Source organism: Falco biarmicus, chromosome 5 (genome assembly GCF_023638135.1).
Source record: "Falco biarmicus isolate bFalBia1 chromosome 5, bFalBia1.pri, whole genome shotgun sequence".
NCBI lineage: Eukaryota > Metazoa > Chordata > Aves > Falconiformes > Falconidae > Falco > Falco biarmicus.
The window spans coordinates 91,293,207-91,315,831 of NC_079292.1; the positions used below are offsets into that span (position 1 = coordinate 91,293,207).

At 42.9% G+C, this 22,625-nt stretch overlaps 1 protein-coding gene across 5 annotated transcripts; it reads left to right on the top strand.

The window, feature by feature from the left end:
* The first annotated feature begins 312 nt into the window (after positions 1–312).
* Positions 313–18,692, top strand: CD86 (CD86 molecule). Of its 5 annotated transcripts, none has more exons than XM_056341370.1 (6): positions 316–2,645; positions 8,375–8,424; positions 9,694–10,032; positions 13,934–14,245; positions 16,274–16,408; positions 17,198–18,692. In XM_056341370.1, the coding sequence occupies exons 1-6, from the start codon at positions 2,572–2,574 to the stop codon at positions 17,215–17,217; spliced, it is 930 nt and encodes a 309-aa protein (XP_056197345.1). In that variant the 5' UTR covers positions 316–2,571; the 3' UTR covers positions 17,218–18,692. The 5 variants fall into 5 exon arrangements, with proteins under 5 accessions (XP_056197343.1, XP_056197345.1, XP_056197347.1 ...); XM_056341371.1 differs by lacking the exon at positions 316–2,645 and adding an exon at positions 8,020–8,244; XM_056341368.1 differs by having other exon boundaries at positions 313–2,645; positions 16,274–18,692.
* Positions 18,693–22,625: the final 3,933 nt, after the last annotated feature.

The following is a 22,625-nucleotide window of genomic DNA, read 5'->3' on the forward strand; positions in this document are numbered from 1 at the left end:
ACCCGTGCTGTGGGTGGCAGGCGTATGTCCATGGATACTTCAGTTATCTCTTGCGTATCATCTTATTGTAATTTAAGTGACTTGCAGCATCACAAGCAGCTCCAGACTGGCAAATCTTTTTCACCTGCATCCCTGCTGCACCGTTGTGAATTTCAGCAAGGCTCTGTGCAGTCCGTAGCATCTTGTCCTTGCTGCTATGCATCTCCAGGGGAAACCTCTCTGGATCTGGAATCTAGGCTGCAAGGAAACCTCTCACCAGGCACCTGTTGGCTTGTACGGTTGGTGCTGTATTAGAAATATACACAATGTTTAGTGTGACCCATTTCAAAAAAGAATGCGTTTCTTCTTTCTGTGCCTGGTATCTTGGAGATCTGTTTTCAATCCTTACTTTGCATCCTTACATTGTTTCTTCAATTTCAATGTTTTTCTTCTAGCAACAGACAAAAAAAGTGGCTAAACAGTTGATGAAAAATCACTCTTAAACCTGAGCTTTAAAGTTCAGTCTGTCTTTCTGAATAATTGCTTACCTTTTCTTCATTATCTACCATCAAGTATTTTCTTTTCCCTTAACACTCTTAAAAGAGTGTTCTTGCTAACGTCTTCTTAAAAATCTTACCTGCTGCTAACTCCTAATTCTATTCTACAAAATCTCTGTCTCTCCGTGGTCTTCTTATGTAAATTTCATGTTTCAATTAAAGCCTGATACAGTTTCTTTTTCCTTGCCTACACACCATCTCTGTCTTGCTCCAAATCTTTTAGGTTCTCTTCTGATTTAGCCACATCGGCTTCTGTTTCAGATGACACTCAGGAAGTTTGTAGAGTGACTCACAGGCAATACATTGCAAACTGAGCTATCAGCACCCAGTATCGTTATCACTAACAGTACAGGCAAAGCCAACCCATAAATGCATAGCAAAACTTTCATCCTGAGCAAGGAACCAAATCCCACCGCATCAAAAGTTACTCAGGCTCATACAAAGGGCACTAAAACTGCAACAGCCTGGCTGGCGGTTTGACTCAGATGGAAACTGAACTCAATAAATTTGTATGGCATTCAGTACAAATGGTGAGACTCTGTAAGCAGAAAGACAAACAATATTTAGCATTTTCAATTTGGTTACTTCCAGTACATTTAGGTCTCACCCATCATTACTTTCGGTGACATCCTAGAGTGGGGGGAAGATAGTCCATCACCTCTGAAAATCCTCTGCACCTCTCCTGTTTTTCTTGTTAACTACTAGACTAAGTTGCAAGCAAGTAAAAAAAATGAAGCCTGTAAAAGCTCCTAGGTTTTAGATTTTTGCTGAACTTGTTTGGAAAACACTTAAATTAGATCAAATTAGTTTTCAATCAATCTAGTGGAAGAAATTATTCTTTTGGCAGCTTCCACAGGAAACTTGAGTTAAAAGCAAATTACAGTTCTCAGATTGCTACAGACCGGAGAAAAAACTTCCCCTTTTTCACTCATAACAGCCTACTCCTCTATTTTTAATCAGAGCTGTTGAGTAGTTTGTCCTGGGCAAAGAAAAGCATCTGTATAGAAGCTGATTTGGAATTCATTTCTAACAGAGTTTAATAGGCAACAGACACAGGATGAATTTTTCTCCCCAGACAGCCCCTTTTTGAAAGCCATGTATAAAGTGTGATTCAGACAAAAAAAGATTCAGGTGTGAATGCTGTCTGATCTACGGCTGCAAGCACAACCACAGTCATTAGGCTGGGCTTTTATGAGGCTCACTGCATGCTCATCAGCCACCTTAAAACAAATCTTAATGGGTGATAAAGTTGCCGGTTTTACTAAGGTGGCAGAATCAAAATGTGGTTACAGAAGAAATAAGATTCCGTGTCAACAAACTGACAGTACAGGAGAATAAAGTGATGAATTTATCAAAGAATTTTACATACAAATAGTCAAACACGTAAGCATGACTTCTTCACTCAGTCATATAGAAAAACTGATTGGAACATGGCAAGCACGGCAGCTGCGGTAAAGGTATGGCCTTACCTTTCTCCCATTTCCCATAAATGTCATGGAATCAGTCCTGATATCAACATTCTTATATAAGAATCCCTTCATCTGTATTTTTATTGTGTCATCAGATCTTAAATTAACTTGGTGACTTTCTGCGGCAGAGTATTGGGTAAGGACAGACAATTTTGTCTGATCGCATTGGAGAAACTTAGGTCCTTGCCAACAAATACATTTCCCATTCTATTATACAAGACCTGTTTAAGCAAACAAAAGTGAATGGAATTTGCCAGCCAGGAAAACTAAGCCTTATTCAAGACGGGTTATTTCCTTCAGGCAAAACCCAGGCAAAGGTTTTCTTGAAGACCAGAGCTGCGCCGCAGCGCAGGGGCACTGTGAATACCGCTGCGGCTTGCGAGAGCATTGGATGGGCTTTGAAAGAAGGGGAATTTCAGCTTAGAAAGAGGAAGCTTCTTTTGGACAGAGGGTGCTTGCTGTAAAAGAAGCACATACGTATTTGTGATGGGAAGGGTTCAATTCCCTGTGACCTAGGCTTTCTGCATGTGGTGGAGGGCAGGCACTGAGGACAGAAGAAAGAATGAATGTTTCTGTTGGTGAGATCCATACTGGAGTGTTTCGCTGCCTGTGAGACAGAAAGCCTGGAGAAAGCAATAAGGTACTCCCTAGGATTGTGATAATGCTTTCAGTTGAGTGGTTTCGCTTTTTTATTTATCTGGTAACAATTTGAGCAGTTACAGAGGCAAGCCTTTGTAATGCTCCTATAAACAAGTAGGAGCATAGGTTTGTAAAAATGTAATTGCTATTAGTAAAGTGACTCCACAGCTGCTCGCTGTTTCATTTGAGTCACAGCTGCTAATTGCAGCAGCTTCACATACATCCCTTACTCTCTGGAGCAAGCTGACCAGCCTGTAGCAGAATGAGCCAGAGCCCATAGTGGCATCAGCACAATTATTCCTGAATTCCTGAAGCGGGACATTTATAATTGGAAACTGGGCAAAAGAACCAAAGTGGATCTGCAGGGCATTTTCCAATCATGAGTGTTACAAGGATGGTGGTCTTATTTTCCACCAGTAGATAGGAGAATCGGGTCCTTTGTACCCAACTACTGTAATTCTGGTGGTTGTAGGGAGGGAACCAAAACCAAAAGGCAAAACCTTTTCCTTTAGCTTTGTAAATCAGTTAATGTGCCATGAGAAGCACTGTGAGAAAACCAGTATGTGTCCCCGGAGCGATTTCTGCACTGGAACCGAGAGCAGGAGGGCTTGGCTCGTTTAATCGCACTTCTGAATATCACATCTTCATTTAACAATTGAGATTAATTTATTGCAAGAAAAAGTAGCTCCTGATGAGTGATCCTCCTGCTTAAGAAGCAGCATGAGGTTTGTGTCACATGCTTAGCTGATTTTGAAAGACACTTAATTGAAAATAAAGGATGTAGTACCCGAGGACAAAACATATAAGGTGCGGTATGGCTGCTGATCCTCAGCACGTGTGTTTGGTTAGGGGTTGGCAATGGAGCAGGGATGCTCCCTCCTGTGTGCAGTACATATCTTGTGCTCGAGGTGCCCTGCAAGCTGCCGTTTGAGGTTACGCCTGTCTGCTGTGTGCAGCCGTGCTGCCACTTCCAGGCAAAGTGTCCTGTGCAGAAGAGAAACAACCTGGGAGCGGGCACTGAATTCCCTCTTCTGTACAACGGCTCTCGAGGGAACTCCAGCGACTGACGGGTCTGTTACGGAGCTGGCATCTCTAAACTGTCACCCATGTGGGAGCAGGGGCGCGCTCCTCCTCTGTTTCGTTGCACAAACAGGTTAGCGTGATCTGGTGAGAAGTGGATCGGTAATTGCTGCTTCCCAGCTGATGAGTCTGCTTGGCTAATAACCTTGGGGTGCGAGGGCCGGGCGGGAGGACAGAGGCCACCTGAGGCGGCTGGTACCTGTGATGCAGAGGTGGCTCAGCCAACTTGCCAGTTCTGTGGCCAGGTGTAGCTTACAGCATGTAAAAAATACGGCAACCTGCCCGAGGCTTTCAATGGACCGCAGGACACACACCACAGCTGTTCCCAGTGAAGGTCTCACCCTGGCTGATGACGTTCCTCCCCTCCAAACTTCCCCCGCGGTTTCACCACCATGGAGCTCAAGCCCGTGCCCGATGGTTTGTGCTGCGGGGCTGTGTGCCGTGGGGCACTCACTGCGCTCTCTGCCAGGGATACCTGCCCTTCAGTTGTGGATGAGGAATTCTGCTTGCAGAGGCAGCGGAATGCTCCATGACCTTTGGACCAAAGGTATTATTTAAATAATTGGTGGTGTTTGGTTGTTATTAAAGGGCAGTTTCTGGATGTTAGAGCAAAGTGATCCCAGAATCATAAAGAAAGTCATAGTTCCCCTGGAGGTCTTAGATGTAATAAAAAGATGTTACTGAAAGATAGTGGGAAGGAATACAAAATGCATTCAGAAATCAAAAATTAGGGAGATGGAGGGCTTTTTTTCATGTAATAACAACATCATCAAACATCAAGCCCAGAATTTTTAAATGTAACTTAAAGATTGTTCTAAAAGAATGAGCAATGGAAAACGTTTAGCAACTGATTAGAATGGTGCCACTTTCTAACTGGAGAAGCACGTAGGAAACACAGGTTGCCTGGGTAATGGTATGTTTTTAATGTGTCCCTTGTTGGATATATATGTGATCGTGTGGCTTAGTATTTGTGTGTAGGGCATCCTAGAATTCTCTGACTTCACCACCTTAAAGGAATTTTCTTAAGTTGCAATTTCCTTTGTTAACATTTGTTCAGATCAATCTGTGCTTACAACATGGGGGAAGGCTGGTAAATGCATTTTTTGCAGAATTTCATGCAGAAGTCTCTAGGATAGCTTTTAGGTCTGTGGTGGAAAGTCTGAGTCACAGATGTCCTGTCTCCAGGGGCTCTCAGCGCTGCTCATGGAGCTGCTCAGCATGGCATCGGGTGGAAATTTTAGAAAAAATCCCCACACTAGAAAAGTCAAAAAAGGTTACTAGTTCAGTGGCCAGTTTTGTTCTGAATTCATTGTGAAACTTGGGGAAGGAGAGCCTTCCCATAGAAGATATGTACCTGATGTAATGTGATTAGTGTACCTCTTGCATCTAATTACCCTTAAAGCTAATTACATGTAAGAACATGTAAGAAAGGAATATTTTGAAAGGAACTGAAAGGCAGCGATGGCATTTAAGAGTCAAAGAGCAAAGATTTGACAGTGCCTTTCAAACGATGACTACATCCAGAAATGCAAACGGTACAGGAGAGCAGATGAAAGCCCAGGCAAGCATACCGGACACAAAGCTCTTGTTTACTGCAAGACCTTCACGCTTCACTGTGTGTATTGGGTTTTCATATGCTGGATTCACACGCTAGAGTGGGAGGAACAAGAGACAGAAAGCATAAGCTAATCTGCACATTTAAGTCACACAGGGCTTTCTGGCAATTGCCCTCCAACGTAAAGGGAATGAAGTTGCCTCTTTTTCCCAGACACCGATCTTAGAGTTCTCCAGGGAAGGAATCCGCCCGTACTCAGCCCAGCGGGAACCGCCTCCTGACTCTTCTCAGACTGGTTTGGGACAAACCAAAGCAGTCATGAAAAGAGCCAGTAAAGTGCATGTTCCTTCCTACGGTTCCTTCCCCTTTCAGTGACTGCACTGCAGAGATAGTAAATAAAGGGTTGAATGTGATTACTGACATAATTTCAATCCACACATGATTTGTAATTGTGAGTCATGGAGACATCTCTAGGAAAGCCTGGAACAGCCTCAAGGGGCAAAAAAAGCCGTGCCACATAGTGCTAGCCTCCTTCAGCAAGGGAAAGTGGTTACCTCCCTGTGGATCGGCCTCACAGCATTCTGCATGTCAGACAATTTTTAAGCCCTGGGTCTTCAAACCACTCCCACCTCATCAGTTGTTATTGGCATCATGAAAAAGTGCCGCTTCCACCGCTGGATGCACCCAGCACGCAAACAGAAAGCCCACGCGTCCCCAGGCAGCCCCACAAGGCTGTGGAGCGGAGCAGCGTGCTCACGCACGGGCCTGGCCATGAAGAGGGCACTTCGGTCTGTATCATTCGCCAACAGCGGACCATACCCTGATGCAAAACCTCTCTTCCCCCTCTTACCTCGTCCCCTTCGACTGCCAAACAGTCCTGGGACACAACCAGACTTTCTATGACCTAAAAGAGTACTGAGCACAGAATTTGTAATGAATATACCAAAGCAACGGTGTAAGTAGCCAACACAGAGACTGCATAGTTCTCCTTCCTCCCCTCGGTTTTTGGGACACTGGCTCCAAGGATTTGCATCTGCTGGTTAAAGGCATCTCGTAAAAAAGAGGAAGAGAAGCTGCTCGCAGCACTGAAGTTTTAGCGCCCGGTTCATGATTCAGCAACTCTCCATGAAGCAGCTCACGTTAAGAGTAGCAGCTTGTCATGCTCAGTGGCCTCCCCCTGCAGGGAACGTGGGTGTCCCCCCCGCTGCCCACCCGCGGGACCCTCCCCCGTGCAGCCATCCCCCGCCACACACCTTCTCCTGGAAGGCAGCAGCCAGGGCACCACGTAGGATCTTTGAGACTTCTGCCCTCCCAGCTCCAAACCCAACCCACACAGCAAGGCGAGAGGTGATATCTGGTATTTGTGCGTGGGCTTTATTTCTGTCTTTCCCTCTCATTTTCAGTTCCGGTTTTGGCCTTTCCTGCTGTGAGACAGTCACTGCAAAACACGCCTAGCCATAGCGTACACTCTCTCTGCTTCACTTACGTTTCCAGTTGCTAAATGGCTTTAATTTCTCCTCTTAGACACCTGCACTGGATCAAAAAAATAGGGCTATCCTTTTTTTTTTTTTTTTTTTTTTTTACCTGACTGAAAGCAAAAATTCTTATTTGCAGAAGGGAAATACAAGTGCTGAGAAGGAGGTTCTGCAGTTTTCAGTGGCTTGGCAGATGCAATTTTATTTAGGCGATCATTTGTGTGGTTTAATTCAGCGGGGCCCAGCCTGGGAGGAAAACCCCTTGATAAAAGTTCACCGCGTAACAGGGCGGCTGGGGCAGAGCAGCCGCTGCTCACCCCAAGCCCTCCCTCCTCCTCGGCTCCAGCAGGAGAATCACAAAGAAAGTTCCCTAAACCCTCTGAGACATCTGGGCTTCCTTCTCCCCTTTCCTAAGAAAAGGCAGGATGGATCTGGTCTGGAAGAAATGTCATTCACAGTTCTGTACGTTACGGCATGCACTCAAAAAACATGTCAGCAGATCGAGGAGAATTCTGCATTAAACAGAAGAGACTCCTGCACCCAGAAACCTGGGGTAAATGTAAAGATCCAAGTGTACCAGCTTAAAATAAAACATGACAAAAAATGGGAAACATCAGGGAGCTGTACTACCAGTGAGGACAGCAGACAGCAGTCTCACCCGGTTTAAATAGTGTGAGAGCTGAAGAGGTTTTACATCTGCTCCAGCAAAAGAGCATTCCTTGGAGGTTTTTAACGGAGGAGAGTGAAGGACCTTGGCAGGGGTGGTGTGGAGGCTTCTCCCAAACATATGGAAAAGGCACAGGAAAAACACAAAGGCGTTGCCAAGATGCAAACCACAACCACCAGCCGGCCAGGCGCAGGCGCCCTGCTGCCAGGGGTGCGTGGGAATGACGCTCGGCTCTGCACCGGCGTCACAGCCCCTCACACCACAGGAACGCGAGCAGCCATAGAAGTGTTGTGCTTATGAGACGAATTACAGGGTTTTTTTCTTTTTTTCTAAACAGGTAACAGGGGGTTTTGACCACAAATTATGCACCATTTAGCCTTGACTCTTTAAACCATATAGGATTTTATCTCAGTTACCTTTTACTGTTGTGAAGGACGCTGCACTTACTGTCGCGACGGACAGTTCCTGTTAAAAAACTGAAGGTCACCACTTCATCACTTCTGGTAGCTGACATCATCGTGCCATCTCCCCCACCTCCTCCTTCTGTGTCACCTTCTCCTCCCCCTCTACTTTCAATTCCCCCATCTTCTTCCCCAGCCTGCCAGGTCAAGCATGCTCCCCATTCCTCTTTCCTCCACACCAGGCGTTTTGGGTGCTCATCCTGTCCTTTGCACCGCAGGGGCTCTGCGTTCCTCCCATGGCAGACCCTGTCTGCAGCAATCTCGCACCACATCACCTTCTCTGTAAACCAGAGATCTGTCATGGCATGCCTCTTGTTGCTAAAGGCTGTGAAGCACACAGAAGTTCTAGTGCATGGGAAAAGGTGAGATTAACTTTCTCAATAGTCCCTCTCTTGCTAAAACTTCTTGTTTTACTGTGTCTGTGGGAGTACTGGAGAAGGTCCTGGAGTGTTTTCAACCTCTAACATATTCTTTCATTCTTTGTTCTTACAGCATCATGGAGGTCTGCATATTCTTCCTTTACGCTATGATACTTCTCCCAGGTAAAAGGCGCATTTTTAATTGTAAAAAACAGTTTGGTTATTTGTGTCCTGCTACACGATTCTCTCTCATCCACTAAGCAGCTTACTCCTCAGCAGTAATTAATCATTTCTGTTGCACAATCAAGGTCATATAGCCTATGTGACATGTATTTAACTTGTATGCAGGGACACTCTAAAATATATAGTAATTACTTTCTCTCTTCAACTTTATATCTTTACACTTATGTTGCTGTTAAATTTTCAATTTAAATCTGTCTTTAAAGTGTGTGTATATCACCTCTGTATATTACAGAGGAGAACAGTATTAAACTGAAGGCTGACAGTTTGATATGGGACAGCTGGAGTTTTAGGCAGCCGTGGAGATCATTTTGCAGTCTGGTGCTCTGGAAGAGCAGTCAACATTTTGTACCAGGAGAGAGACTGTAAACCTTTTCCTTTTGAATGGAGCAAAGGTGTTTAATTCTTCTGGGACAGAGGACTGCATTTCTCATCTCAAGAAGAGACAGCCCTCCTGGCCCATCGCCACCCCTACGGATACGCACACTGATGAAAGCGGGAGAAAAATCATCCCTTGTGTGACACAGTTCATCCGTTCTTTGCACAAAGGCATAATTGTGTTTATTATTTCTGTTAACAAGATCAGCAACAGAACAGTTAAATCTGACATTCAATATGTCATCAAACTCTAGATTAATTACAGAACAGTTAAATCTGACATTTAATTTGTCATTAAACTTTAGATTAATTCTTCAGCAAGACTGAAAGTGTTCACCTATTTCTGACCTTCTGGTCATATATTCCTTAGACACCAACATTTACCACACAGTGTGCACTTCACATTTTCTTTGAAACAGCAATGCTGTGTTATTTTATTAGGAGAATGATTTCAACTTTTAAAAAATAAATTGTGCAGCTATCTCCTTTGTGGCAGAATCTCATTACAGTCAGGATGTTATGTATAGGAATGGTTTGGACCTTTTGCCTGCAGATAAGTCTTCTAAAATACAGACGCTCACAATCTCTGTGTGGTAGGCCTTCCTCGGAAAGTAAAATATGGGAGGAAAAATAAGAAAGAGTTTTATGACCTGAACTCCAGAAGACTGAGTCAGTTTGAAGAACTGCATCTCCTGTCATACCTAGCGGGAGAATTTGTGTCTAAATGCTGGTGTTTTTATAGTTACTGTTGTTAAGTGTTGTCTCTGTGAGCACAAATACTTGGTGTTCTCTTGTAGCTGATGGAAATCCTAATTTCTTCTCTCTTTGTCCAAGGTATTGCTGCCAGTGTGCATCAGGTGAAGTCATTTCTCAATCACACTGCATATCTATCCTGCTATTTTCCAAACTCTCAGAAAACTGACATAAAGGATTTAAGAATATTTTGGCAAAAAGACAATGAAGTGGTGCATGAAGTATACTATGGCCAGGAAAAACATGATAACCTTAGTCCTAAATATATAAATCGCACCAAGATGGACATGGACAAATGGACCTTGCAATTGTTAAACGCAGAAATTGTGGACGAGGGACAGTATATGTGTATTATACAGCAGAGAGAGAAAGAATCAGCAAGGGTCATACACACATCTGAGTGCTTACTGAACGTCATTGGTAAGTGACTCTTCTAATTGTCGTCTGGTCTGGGTTTTTTGAGGGGGAGTTCTCTGTCACTTTGCTCTGTCCAGAAATGTGTGGTACTGTCCCCGAGCCACTGAAGATGCACCTGCACTGGGGCAGAATTTCGAAAGATGGATAAGAGCATCCTCAATAGAAAATCCTCAGCTCTGGATGAAAAGTGCTCAGGTGGAAGCAATCAGAAGTAGAAAATGAGGCAATAATTTGCTCAATATTGTATTATTCCTGATTCCCAGCCTGTCATACTTTATAGTGAAAACTATTCTGCCTTCTTCCTCTTGACTCCTGCACGTTTTGTGGCTTTTAGGACTCTGAAAAACACACTTCTTTATTTGCATCTGATACACTACCTTCTATTAAAAGTAGCAGTAGTTATCATCATTGGTGGTAAATTACAATTGAAACATAACAAGATTTCTGCAAACACCCAGCTATTTTATGATCATATAAATCACAGGGAAAATAAAGAAAAGAGCAGCTTACATGTGGAGGAGTAGAAATTCATATGTTCAGTTAAAGAGAGACTGAAAATATCTCTGAAGAAAAAATGCACACGTTGATAAGATTCAGCCTGATTTCTTGCATGTTTATCAGTGGAAAAGGCAGGAAATCTTTTAACAGGGGAATGGCAGTGAGGAAGCAATCTTTTCCTAAGATTTTCTAATATTTTCAGTAATTCCTAATATATTTTCGTAATGATTTTCTATTTTAAACTGTCCTGTTAGTAACCTTTGTCCATATGCCTGTGTTCTCTCTTCCACTATGATAGTGCTAGTCATTAATCACAACAGCTAATAACTTCCACTGGTGTTTTCAGTCACCACAGTGCTTCAAGAGAGACAGGCCATGTGTAACGGCAGCCGAAAACGGAGTGCCAAAACATCTCAGCCTATTGAGTTTTGTGCTACCAGCAAGCATTCCCTCAAATCCACAGACAGAAAACCTAGATTGTCAATTTTCATTCTCCCAGAATCTACTTGACAAGTATTTTCAGCAAAGTTTTAGAACTCAGAAACTCATAATGTGCACTCAGTATCAAGGCCTCCAATTTAATTGATGCTTAGCATCAGCCGTTCAGTTAATTCAAGCAGTTAAATAAGTGATCAGCTTAGCCAACATCTGAGCAACATGTTACAGAAGTCTCATTCATTGGCACTAAAACTCTACTAGACCTTTTAAGGTTTAATTTAGGAAGACTGTTTTAAACTATGTTCTGCTGCTGTGCTCCTTCCAAATGACTCTCTGTTCAATAAGCTCTCAAAGAGCAATATAAAATCATACTTTTAAAAAATCCTTAAAAATAATTAGAAGAAAAACAGAAATGTTGAAAGTACCTGTACTCACCTACTGTTTCTTAATTATGGAGGGGTCTCTGTAGCATGGCACGTCACACTTGGAATGGCCATAGGAAGGACTGCAGCCTGTACAAGAATGACGGGGCAGTCACACAAAGCTATCTAACCACTCGGTGACCAAGCCCATCCAGAAATACTGAAGTACCTTCTAATACAGTTTACACCTGTTATTTATGTGAATTACATTAGCACAATATATAGCCAGATATACTACTGTGTACAGCCAGGATGATTTGTATAAGAACAACGAACACAGAACCTTCTCCAGAAGGAACGGTGGGCTTCACACTGGGAAGCTTTGGGTCTTAAAGCAGGCAAGGCAGGGACCGTGGTGACAAGCAGCTTAACTGCAAGTTCTGCTGCTACAGCATGTCTCCAGAAGCAGGTGAGACTAGGGAAGCTAGTTCAAAATACACGCTGTTCCAAGTGTTGGGAGTGAAATTGATGGCAGGATAGAGACTTAACAGTTTGTGTCCTCATTTTAAAGGGGATGTTTAAAAAATTAAAAGCATGAAGAAAAGCTCTACTAGAGTTTTCTGAAGGCTGGAAAAATACGGTCCAACTGGAGACATTAAAAGATCAACCTGATTACCTTATAACACAGAAGACTGAGAAGAGTCTTGTTTTCAGAGTGTGAGATTCTGAAATACACATAAAATACTGGATATCAAACAAAAAAAAGGCTAATTTATTCAGCGAAGATATAAAAACAGTCAGTGGCTGGAGGCAAGTGAGAAGTAAGGCATGTTGACACTTTACAAAACGGAATAAAACCAGGCAGAGTGATTAAGCCATTGAGACAAATATTAAGGGCCTGACGGATCTGCTGTCTCTTGAGTTATTCAAATCTAAGCCCATTGCCTTTTTGGAAGACACATCATCTTTAAATACAGGAGACTTCCTGAAACATGCTTTTATGTTAACAATCCAAAGCTCACACACACATAGCCCACACCCTGCATGCAACCAGCTTCACTTTTCAGTAAATCGAGGTTCCAGAAGCCATAAAACAGAAGTGCTTTGTTCAGGGTATATTCCACTGTTTCCACTTGTTTCCTGTCAATAAGGTGGAAACTCTTCTATCACTTGGACAATGTGGCAAGTTTCACAGCCATGGATTTACGTTCCTGCCTCCCTGTAAAATGCCAAGGAGAGAACGCATGCTGCAGACTAGGAGCTGGAGTGAGCAGTCAGCTAAGCAAGTTAGACCCTGAGGAGAAAGAGGAAGCTTGAGCTCTCCTGAGGGACAACATAACTAAATTTTGGGGTCTAAAAAGGGTGGGGCTTTTTCCATTTTGAATTCACAGCCATGGAATCTCTTGGGGATTTCAGTGACTAAGCTAAATCCTACCCGCTGTGTGTTGGGATAGAGCAAATAAAAGCAACATCACATTTCTTCATCCAGCCATATTAAGAATTCACTAGGGCAAGGATTAGAGCCTGGATCCAGCACACTGAGCACGTGTACAGAAGAGTCAGACCCTCTTAGGCTCATATGTTTCTAGGAATCCTTTTTCCCTTCTCCAATATTTCTCCATATTGTCTTTAATCCTATTGGCACTAAAATAATGAAGTATTTTCAATGAAGTCTTGAGTCTGTTCCTTGGTATTTGTTGTGGTGTGGTGGTTTTGTTTTTTTTTTTTTAACCTGCTGTATACCAACATGCAGTCAATATTATGTCTGCGTTCTCTCCTCCTTTTCCATTATAGTCTACTATTTCTACTACGACCCCTGAACCAAACAAATCCTGATTGAAAATATTTGGGAGGTGATTTAAAAGACAGTGTTCACTAAAAGCTTCCCTTTATCATTCATATTTTATGTTTAAAAAAATCTTTTCAATCCTGTTTCAGTAACTATTTCTTGCCTGGGAAACTTGACTTTTTTAAAGCAACAGCTATGTTTTTCATTGAGCAGGATGAGTATCTAATAACATAAAGTAAAAACCTTGTGTCGTGCTCACCTCCACGTAAAAAAAAAACAAGCAAAAGGAGGCCTGCTAGGAAGCTGAGTGAACTACTTTAGATGCTGCAAAATGACTACTCATGATACTGATACCAAGGATATTTCTACCTATGACACAGTGGACCTCCAATTTACCCCATCTGAAGTCCCTCAGACGATTTCTTTCTCTGCATTTCACATTTAGAAGTCAGTGGTTTTCCCCTTACCTAACCAGGAGGCCAAGAGCAGGCAGCACTGTGTCCCATTCCCATTTTGTGCCTAAGCACTGACCTGCAAGCAGGCCAGGTCTGGTTATCCTGAGGTGTCAATGGATCTAAAGGAGGTGGGAGAGACAGAGGTCTCTTGACTGGTTGATCAGACTCAGAAACACCCTGAAGACAAGGAGCAGCAAATCTACATGTACCAAAAACATAACAAACCCTTCTTGGGACTCCCATTGTTTTCCTGAGAAAATTGCTTAAGCTTTCTTCTGCCTGAAAATCTTAAACCCCTGGCAAGAAGCGTCAGGAGATGTGGTATGTCTGACTCACAATGCTTTCTCTTTGGTCTGTTTCAGCCAACTATAGTCAACCTGAGATAGCACAGCTGCACAGTGGGGAGCTAAAGCCCAACGAATACTTGAATCTTTCCTGTTCTTCCAGCGGAGGTTATCCAAAGCCCAAGCAGATGACTTGGCTAATTTCACATGAAAACAAAACACGCAGGTTTATGCATCACACGGACATCTCACAGGATGCTGTAACAAAGCTGTACAATGTTACTAGCAAGCTGAGTATCACAGTTCCTGCAAACACCCTCACTAATATTAGCTGCTTGCTTCACCTCGGAGAGCAGCTGGGGAGCCTTGTCTCAGTGCCACTAGGCATAGGTGAGTCTCCATTTGCCCATTCCAATTTTTGCATGGGTCGGAGCAGGTCACATTGCAGTAGAGCCGATCACAGATCGCAGCATAGTCAAGGCAGCGAATAAACCCTAAGGAGCAGCAGGAGTTGGCTACAAAGGTTGTATGTTCTCCATCCTGTTCACCAACAGCCACGGCCACCAAATTCCCTCCCCTTTCCATATAGGAAGCTACAGCAAGGAGAGGGCACAGAGAAGGAAGGCTACTGCTGCACAGTCCAGAACACAGCCCTGTTCATCCTCTCCCTAGGTGCTGCTGCAGTAGCAACCGAGCCGCCTGGATGGCTGGATTAGGTGGCCACTAGTCTCCAGAGGTGACAGCTGTTAAGGGAGGTTGCTGCTTCACAGAATCAGAGAACTGTTGAGGCTAGAAGAGGCATCTAGCTCAGCCACTCTGCTCAGAGTAGAGTCAACAGGTAGCCCAGGGCCTTATCCAGTTGAGTTTTAAATATCTCCCAGGACAGAGGCTTCACAACCTCTCTCAGCTGTTTGACCACCCTGACAGTAAAAAAGCTTTTTTCTGATGTTTAAGTGCTTGAGCTGCTGTTCTTAACCATTCCTTAGAGAAAGGCAGAAGTCTAAACAAAGGAGTCCCTCAGACCAGATCAGGCTCAGAAACTGCCAAATAGACTGTGCTGACTTTAAGTATAAAGACCATAAAACTTTGACTAGTCTTAGAAGTGTTCCTGGTGGTTTTCATAACATTGGGCACAATGAAGTGCACATACCAAAATGGCTATTTGGGGATTTTTTTTTCTCTGAGATGATGTTCTTTTTTCAGACACCCCTTGCAAGAAGAAGTTGGGGATCTGCTTCAGTAAAGTCCAGTAAGACTTTACTGCTGGATTATCTCAGGGTTCCACACGACTGATCCTTTCTTTAAGATAAAGCAACATTTTATTTAACTCCTGGAACAGGAAAACATCCTTTGACATATTTTTGTTTGTAAGCTATGGCACAAGCACATCAAAATATAGACAATTGCCACTCTGCTCATAAGTTTGTTGGGCTTGCACGTCTCCTTTAGACAATGTTGAAGATGGAGAACTGTGCTTCAACTGACAGGAAGGAGGAGCCAAGAGGGAATGGCAGCATCGCAGGAAAGCCTAACAGGGTAGTCCAGGCATGCACCTTACTAATGCAGGTGTAAAAGAAGCTTACCACTTATTCTGAAAAAAGTTCCACAGTGCAGTTTTCTTCATATAAATTTAGCTAAAGGGTTAAATCATCAATGCTAGATATGGCAAACTGTCTGTGATGTCCTTACATTGTAGGATTTTTAAATAATATTAAAATGCAATACAGAAGCCTTCTGAGGTCTGCACAGCTCTCTGTGTTGCTCCTGAGTGTTAACATGGCTATATTTACTATATTAGCTATAGTGTTGCATCCTGCTTTTCCCTAGTCAATTGTTCTCTCCTCCTTGGCTTTATGAGAGAAGCCACCTGATAAGCAGTGATGGTGGGCAAGAAAAGCTTTGTTTGGCAATAACTGAAGCTCTATCAGTTTCTAAGCTTAGCAACCAAAACCTCCAAAGCTCAATAACCAGAAATAGAGGGAAACTCCTGGGCATTCCCTGCTACTTTCACATCCCTTATGGCATTTCATTAGGCTTTGACCATAATTTCCAACAGATACCAAGTAGTAACATATCCCAGGTTCTTGTGCACAGCACCACAGAGTAGCATTAGCACAGTAGCTGCCTCATAGGCTCCTCTATTAAGTTGCCGATCACTCACGTTACCCAAATTTCAGAAAGAGTACTTTGCCTTACCGTTGTTGAAGTGGCCAGTAAGACCTGGCAGTTTCACTAGTTACTGGAAATGAAACGATGTGGATAGTGATTTATTGACACTATTAAAGCAATGTAAAAGCATAGGATGCTGAGGGCCTTTCCCTAAAGTTCTAATTCACATAACTTTGGGATAGGTTGTTCAGGCTAATTGTCACCAAATTAAATCTTTGCTGTGTGTATCTCCTCTGTTTTCTTAATCAGAGATACAGGGGGAAGAAATTAAGCAAATGAAGATAAACTTCTTTGGCCCACTTATAGCTGTGATTGTACTGATCACAATTCTTCTGGGTTTTGTGATATTGAAGAAGAATAGAAATACCTCATCTACTGACCAGAGTAAGTTATTACTTCTCATTCAGCTCAACTGTCCCTCAAGTCGCAGACTTTGCTCCTTATAATTATCCCTTTACCTGCATTCAAGCTGCTGACAGAAAGTTAGGTTTCATGCTGGATTTCAGCTAACTTCCTTGGACAATTTATTTCCTGCAACAACTTAGTCCACCCAGAAGCAAGGCAAAACATTTTCCTCCTGTCTTGTCCTGGGATCCCCTTCTCCCTCTTTGTGCTCTGTGAGACTGCCATGGCACCAGCTTACCACCTTTTCCTGCAATTTCATCCTTTTTTTCTGTTCTTTCAGTAGATTTGGTTCCCAAAATCATTAGGCTGTATAAACCTTTCTTGTCTCACCATTTATAAGAAGAGTGGAGCTGAGGCAGGGATGAGGTAACACTTCTGTCCAGTAAAAGCAACTATCTCTGTCACCACGGAGCTCAAGGATTGCTCCACCACAGGCTGCCCAACATCAGACTGGAAGGATCATCTTGCACTAGGACCAGAATTCAGTCTTTGCATTGCATTTCTTTATTTTGATCCAGAACTAGGTCTCAGCACTCCAGGCTTTATTCTGCACTGAAAGGATCCTCAAGCTGACATCACAGTCTACTCTTTCTCACAGCAAGGGGGAAATGCATTCCTCACAGTCAGTCCTGTTTCCTTGTACAGCCAAGGGTCCTGAGCCCCACCTCATTCTTTCTCCAAATCCTAAGATAACTGGGCATTTACTATCAACCTTTTTTCAGCTCCTATTTCTCACATTTTTATCAATCACATATTCATCTATTTTAGATGTCAGTCTAGCAGTCTAGAAGCTATCCAGCTTGAAACTGAGGACATCAGCCAGACTGCTGACTGGGAACCATCTCTGCGCGTAGCAAGGCCTGAGGTCCCATGCTCTTAGATGTTTTGCCAGAACAAGAATCCTCCCCAGATACCCTACAGAGCAACACACGATGGTTTTGTCTGGTGGCCGAAATCCACTGTCCAGTGTTCTCCGTTTTTATTTTTGTTCCAGAATGGTAGTAAATATGATGCTCTGCCTGTCTGCATGACTTTTTGCTGCATCTTTCATTACGTGCTGTGTCACTGTAAAATCCTGACAGTCAATGAGGAAAGCAGAGCTGCATGGGTCACAAAAACAGAAAGAGGCTACAATCTGTGAATCATAACCATCACTGGAAACATGATCAGAGGCAAGCTAGTCATGAGCCACAAATGCTTTTGGCAGAGCCCGTGTGGCTTTGTACCAGCAACTTTCCTGTAAAGCTCCACAGCAGAAAGAGGAACTTCAGGGCACTTCCCCACCCACCTTCTGAGAAAAGACATGCAATTCCTATCAGGCATTTGAAACTAGAAATCACCTGAAGGAAAGACGACTTGTTTTAAACATGATTTCTGGTTATTTTGATTTATTTTTTCTTACTATCATCCAAGTCTAATATGCCCAGACAGTTAGTACCTCCACACTTTGGTCCTGTGTATTCTGACCAGATGCTCAGGTGGATGCAGAGATAGAAAATGAAAGCATGAGGTATCACTCATATTTGTATAAATTGAAATATACAAAACTAAGATAAACAGATATCAAAAAAAATATTATATAAGTAGGTCATGTTCCAGTTTTGTTGACTATGTTCTCCCTTTCTTAATTTTGCTTCAAATGTTGAAGACAGAGGAATCTGTATGCTATGGTATGCTCAGCTATAGGAAGTAGTTTTACTTTTCAGAAAAGAAAGATTGTCTGTTTTACTCAAAACAAATTGTCTTTACTTTGCCAGTTCTCCAATCTTGAACAATCTCTGCACTTTATATTCTTCAACAGCATTGACATCTTTCAGGAGGAAGCACGCACCAGAATTGTGACAAAATTCTTCTGAGGGCTTGATTGCATTTGTAGGTCTGACATTTTCAGCAAGAGCAGGGACATTAGCATCACATTCTCAAGACAAATTTCAGCTCAGAGTTGCAGTCCAGGGACATAAATTCTCTGCGGTTTCTGCTGAGTACAAATATTCTTTTCTGTTAAATGATGTTGTGAATTGCTAGATTTCACCTCAATTTTTACCCTTTTCGAGAGTGTAAGAGAATGTGCATGCCCTTCTAAGTTAGCTAAACCATTTGGGAGTCACTTTATTAAGCTATTACACTAGCATTCCAAATATTTTAATTCAGATTAATATCATTCACATTTTATTAAAAGTTAAAGGTTTTATTTTTATGTAAAAGTTTATATTTGCTAGCAAATTTATTTAATGACTTATTAAAATATACATCTTTTTCTGTATTGGTGTTTTATTCTCCTGCCATTAAAGCAGTGTATTTGGGGATATCTGCACTTGGAGTTCTCGGGGAAGAAACACTCCCAGAATTATCTCTCAGAAGCAAATGAATAAAAAAGGGTATTGCTGCAATGACCAAGAATGGCATAACTGAAGGTTTCATATATTCATTCACGGAGCTGGATATATGTTCACAACTCTGTGTGTGCATACCTCCTTGATTTATTGACCAATAGACCTCGAAGATTAGATACAAAATTCCACTCTGAAAACCTGGCCTTTTGGTTCTATGCTGCAAGTTGTCAAATGTATCTCCAGTGGGTCATGCAATCTTTTCTAACTCTTGATTAACATTTGGCTCCTTAAATAAAGATGTATTAAACTATCAGGTATACTAAATCAGGTAGATGCTTACTCTATTTGTGTTGTCTTTTCTGCTTTTTTTAACACATGCTGTAATTCAGTTCATTTTTTTTCCCATCATTTTCCCTTCGCACTCAAGTCATCCACCTCAAATCCTCACTAACACTGAGGTGGTCAGAACAGCAGCTAAACCCTACTTTGCTCCTACCCAAACAACAAGCCTCGTGTGTCTTTTGTCTTCCATATGACTAGGTTTATGCACGTTCACATACACTTTTGAAGTCACAGTCTCAGAACTCTCCTACTAGTCCCTAAATCCTGATGTGCTGCTTATCTGGTCAGATATTTATGCACTGAGGAAAAAAACCATCACTGACCTTTCATGTTTGTCTGTAGGAGAAAAACAATAACCGGTTCCTTCACAATAGTTATCCAGGTGGTTATGGAGGTGGTTATACCCTATGGTATCTGGAAATATAGGATTTGGGAGTCCTCTACCACATTCAATTAGCAGAAAAAAAACCCCCAACATTCTGAACACTTGGAAATTCGGCAGTTTTTGCAACATGTCTTAGTACCTCTGAGGGGGTTTTGCACCCCGATACACCATCTGCTATCACTACCAGCAGCTGTAAGTAGTGGGAAAAGTCACATGGTGGGTTAGATTATCTTTTGGCAGCTACCTTCCATCCTTAATTTGTTCCTAATTAGTGCAGTTGTTTGTTTCCCCCACCCTCCACCCCTTGCCATCCCTCTACTTTAGGCTGCCAACCTCTTTCTATTACTTGCTCAGTTTCTCTACCTCCTCTTTTCTTGCTCTTAAAAATCAACTCTAATTCCCTCCTGCAGCTAAAGACAGTTAAGGGGAAAAAAAGGAGAAGGGCTTCAGGGAAAATTTTATGCTCAAATGCATTAATCCTCCGCACTAGCAGGTGTAATGAGCACAGTAGCAAGGCACAAGAAAAAAGTAGCTGATGCGTTGACATATTTTGTCCTCCATACAAATACATTCAGATTTCCAGGTTATCTCCTCACCCGCTTTGTAGGTTTTTTTCCTCTGACAGCATGCTTTCAGTCATTTAGTGATCCTATAAACATGGCAAGCAAACAAATGAGCATATGCCCACTACATAACACAGCATGTAACAGCTTCACTTGAAAACACTATTCCTTTATTTTTGGGTGTAACATTTTGAATTCCAGAACATGCTAACAAAGAAATGGAAATGGTGTGTTAAATCAGTATCCAATACCCTAAGGTAAAATCCTGACATCAGACTTACACTTGTGATAGATTGCTTCAGGTTTCCTGATTAACAAGCACGGAATCACAGAACAGTTGAGGCTGGAATGGACCAAGGCAGATTGTCCAGGTCAAGCCCCATGCTCAAGCAGGGCCATCCAGAACAAGTTACCCAGCTCCATGTCCAGACAGCTTCTGATTACCTCCGAGGAGGGAGACTCCACGACTCACCTGGGCAATCTGCTTCAGGGCTCGGTCACCCTTCGCAACAAAAAAAGGGTTTCCTTGTGTTCAGAGGGAAGCTCCTGGGTTTCAGTCAGAGCCCAGTTCCTCTGGTCCTGTCACTGGGCACCACTGAAAAGAGCCTGGCTCAGTCTTTTTCGCACCATTCCTTCAGGCATTTATACACACTCATGACATTTCCCTGATGCTTCTCTTCTCCAGGCTGAACAATCCCAGCGCTCTCAACCCTTTCTCAGATGAGAGATGCTCCAGTCCCTTAATCAACTTTGTGGTCCTTCACTGGACCATCTCCAGTACATTAAGGTCTCCCTTGTACTGGGGAGCTCAGAACTGGACACAGGGCTCCAGGTGGGGCCTTACCAGAGCTGAGTAGAGGGGAAGGATGACCTCCCTCAGCCTGCTGGCAATGCTTTCCCTGATGCAGCCCAGATACTGTTGGCCACCTTTGCCACGAGGGCGCACTGCTGCCTCATCTTCAACTTGTCCACCACGCCACCCATGTTCTTTTCTGCAAAGCTGCTTTTCAGATGGTTTGCCCCAGCCAGTACTGGTGCATGGGGTTATTCCTCCAAAGGTGCTGGACTTTGAATTTCCCTTTGTTAAGGTTCCTCTCTGCCCATTTCTCCAGCCTCTTGAGGTCCCTCTGGATGGCAGCACAACGCTCTGGTGTGCCACTCCTCCCCATTTTTTATCATCTTTAAACTTGGTGAGGGTACACTCGCTCCCATCATCAAGGTCATTAGTGAAGAGGAAAGTCAGTATAGTTTTACTGCAGATTTCTTAATGTCAGTCAGTGCTATTGCAACAAGCAACACGTTCCTATGGTTAACAGGTGAGGGGACAGTGAAGCATTGTATTTCCAGAATAGTCCAGTCCCGTCTGAGGGGATTGTCATTAACAAACCATTTCAAGGCAAATGCTCCTTGGTGGACTTCTCTTCAGGTGAATTATTTGCTACTGGAGATTACATTTGACCACAGAAATATGGCAACTCCATTACAGAAATCTAGGTTTTGTGTGTATTACCTCAGTGTTTTGGTTTCAAATTATCTTCCTCCTTTACAAACTCAGAAGGAAAAAAGAAAAAAAAAACCTTGGAATGCTGGGCTGTCATAATTCATAATTGGTCCCTCTTTGCTTTCCCATGTTCTACAGTGGGAGGGCCATAACACTGGGGTAGGGAAGCATCTAGGGAAGACATGTTTTCTGATCTCAGAATGGGCTACCAGAAGGTTCTTAAGAGAAAAAATAGAATTAGGCAGGAAAGCTGGTGAAAGAAGAGAAAGAGGGGAGAAATGGATAAAGTCTGAGAAAGTGTAAGGAAAAAGAGTAACACACGGGGCTAGCTTGCAACTGGAAGTGCACGTGCATCAAATGCAGAGCCTAGGCACAAGCCCCTGCTTCACAGACCCCAGGAAATAAAAGGTTCTGGCAACTGTCTGCCCATTGCCTTCTGGGGAAGGCTACTCTCCAGTCAGCAGCATTGCCACTACCCAGTCAGCAGCATTGCCACTACCAAGGAGAGCTTCTGCACAGAAATCTTGAAATCCAGAATATTCTCACAGTCCTTGACTTGCCATACCTCCTGACATACTTGTGAATTTTATGGCAGATATGCAAGATCAAATTTTCTAGCACTGGGCATGTGCCCGATGCTGAGACCTGCATAACTTTTGTCCACTGCTTTTGTTAATACCACTCTTAAAACAAAAACTCGTAAGAATCATAAAAATTATGCCTAGCCTCCTATTCCTAACAACCAGTGCTTATTTGTTTTGGAAGGATAAAGATCTAGGAAAAAGTGGAAAATGAGGCGAGAATAGCTCAAATTGCAGTTACATACATGCATCAACAGCTGATGAACAGCCCACCCTCTTCTGAAATACAGAAGTTAAATCAAAAGCATAACTAGTTTGTTTCAGAGTAATTTTCTAAAGCTTTCCTCAGCCTAGTCCTATTGCTGTTGGCAAGAGAAACTGCTCCCTTTTCAGGGTGTTCAAAACCGAGATCCTCTCTACCACCTTAACAACTTTCCGTTGCACTCTTTTTCATCTTTGCCCTCCCACTCTCCCACAAATATTACAAAATC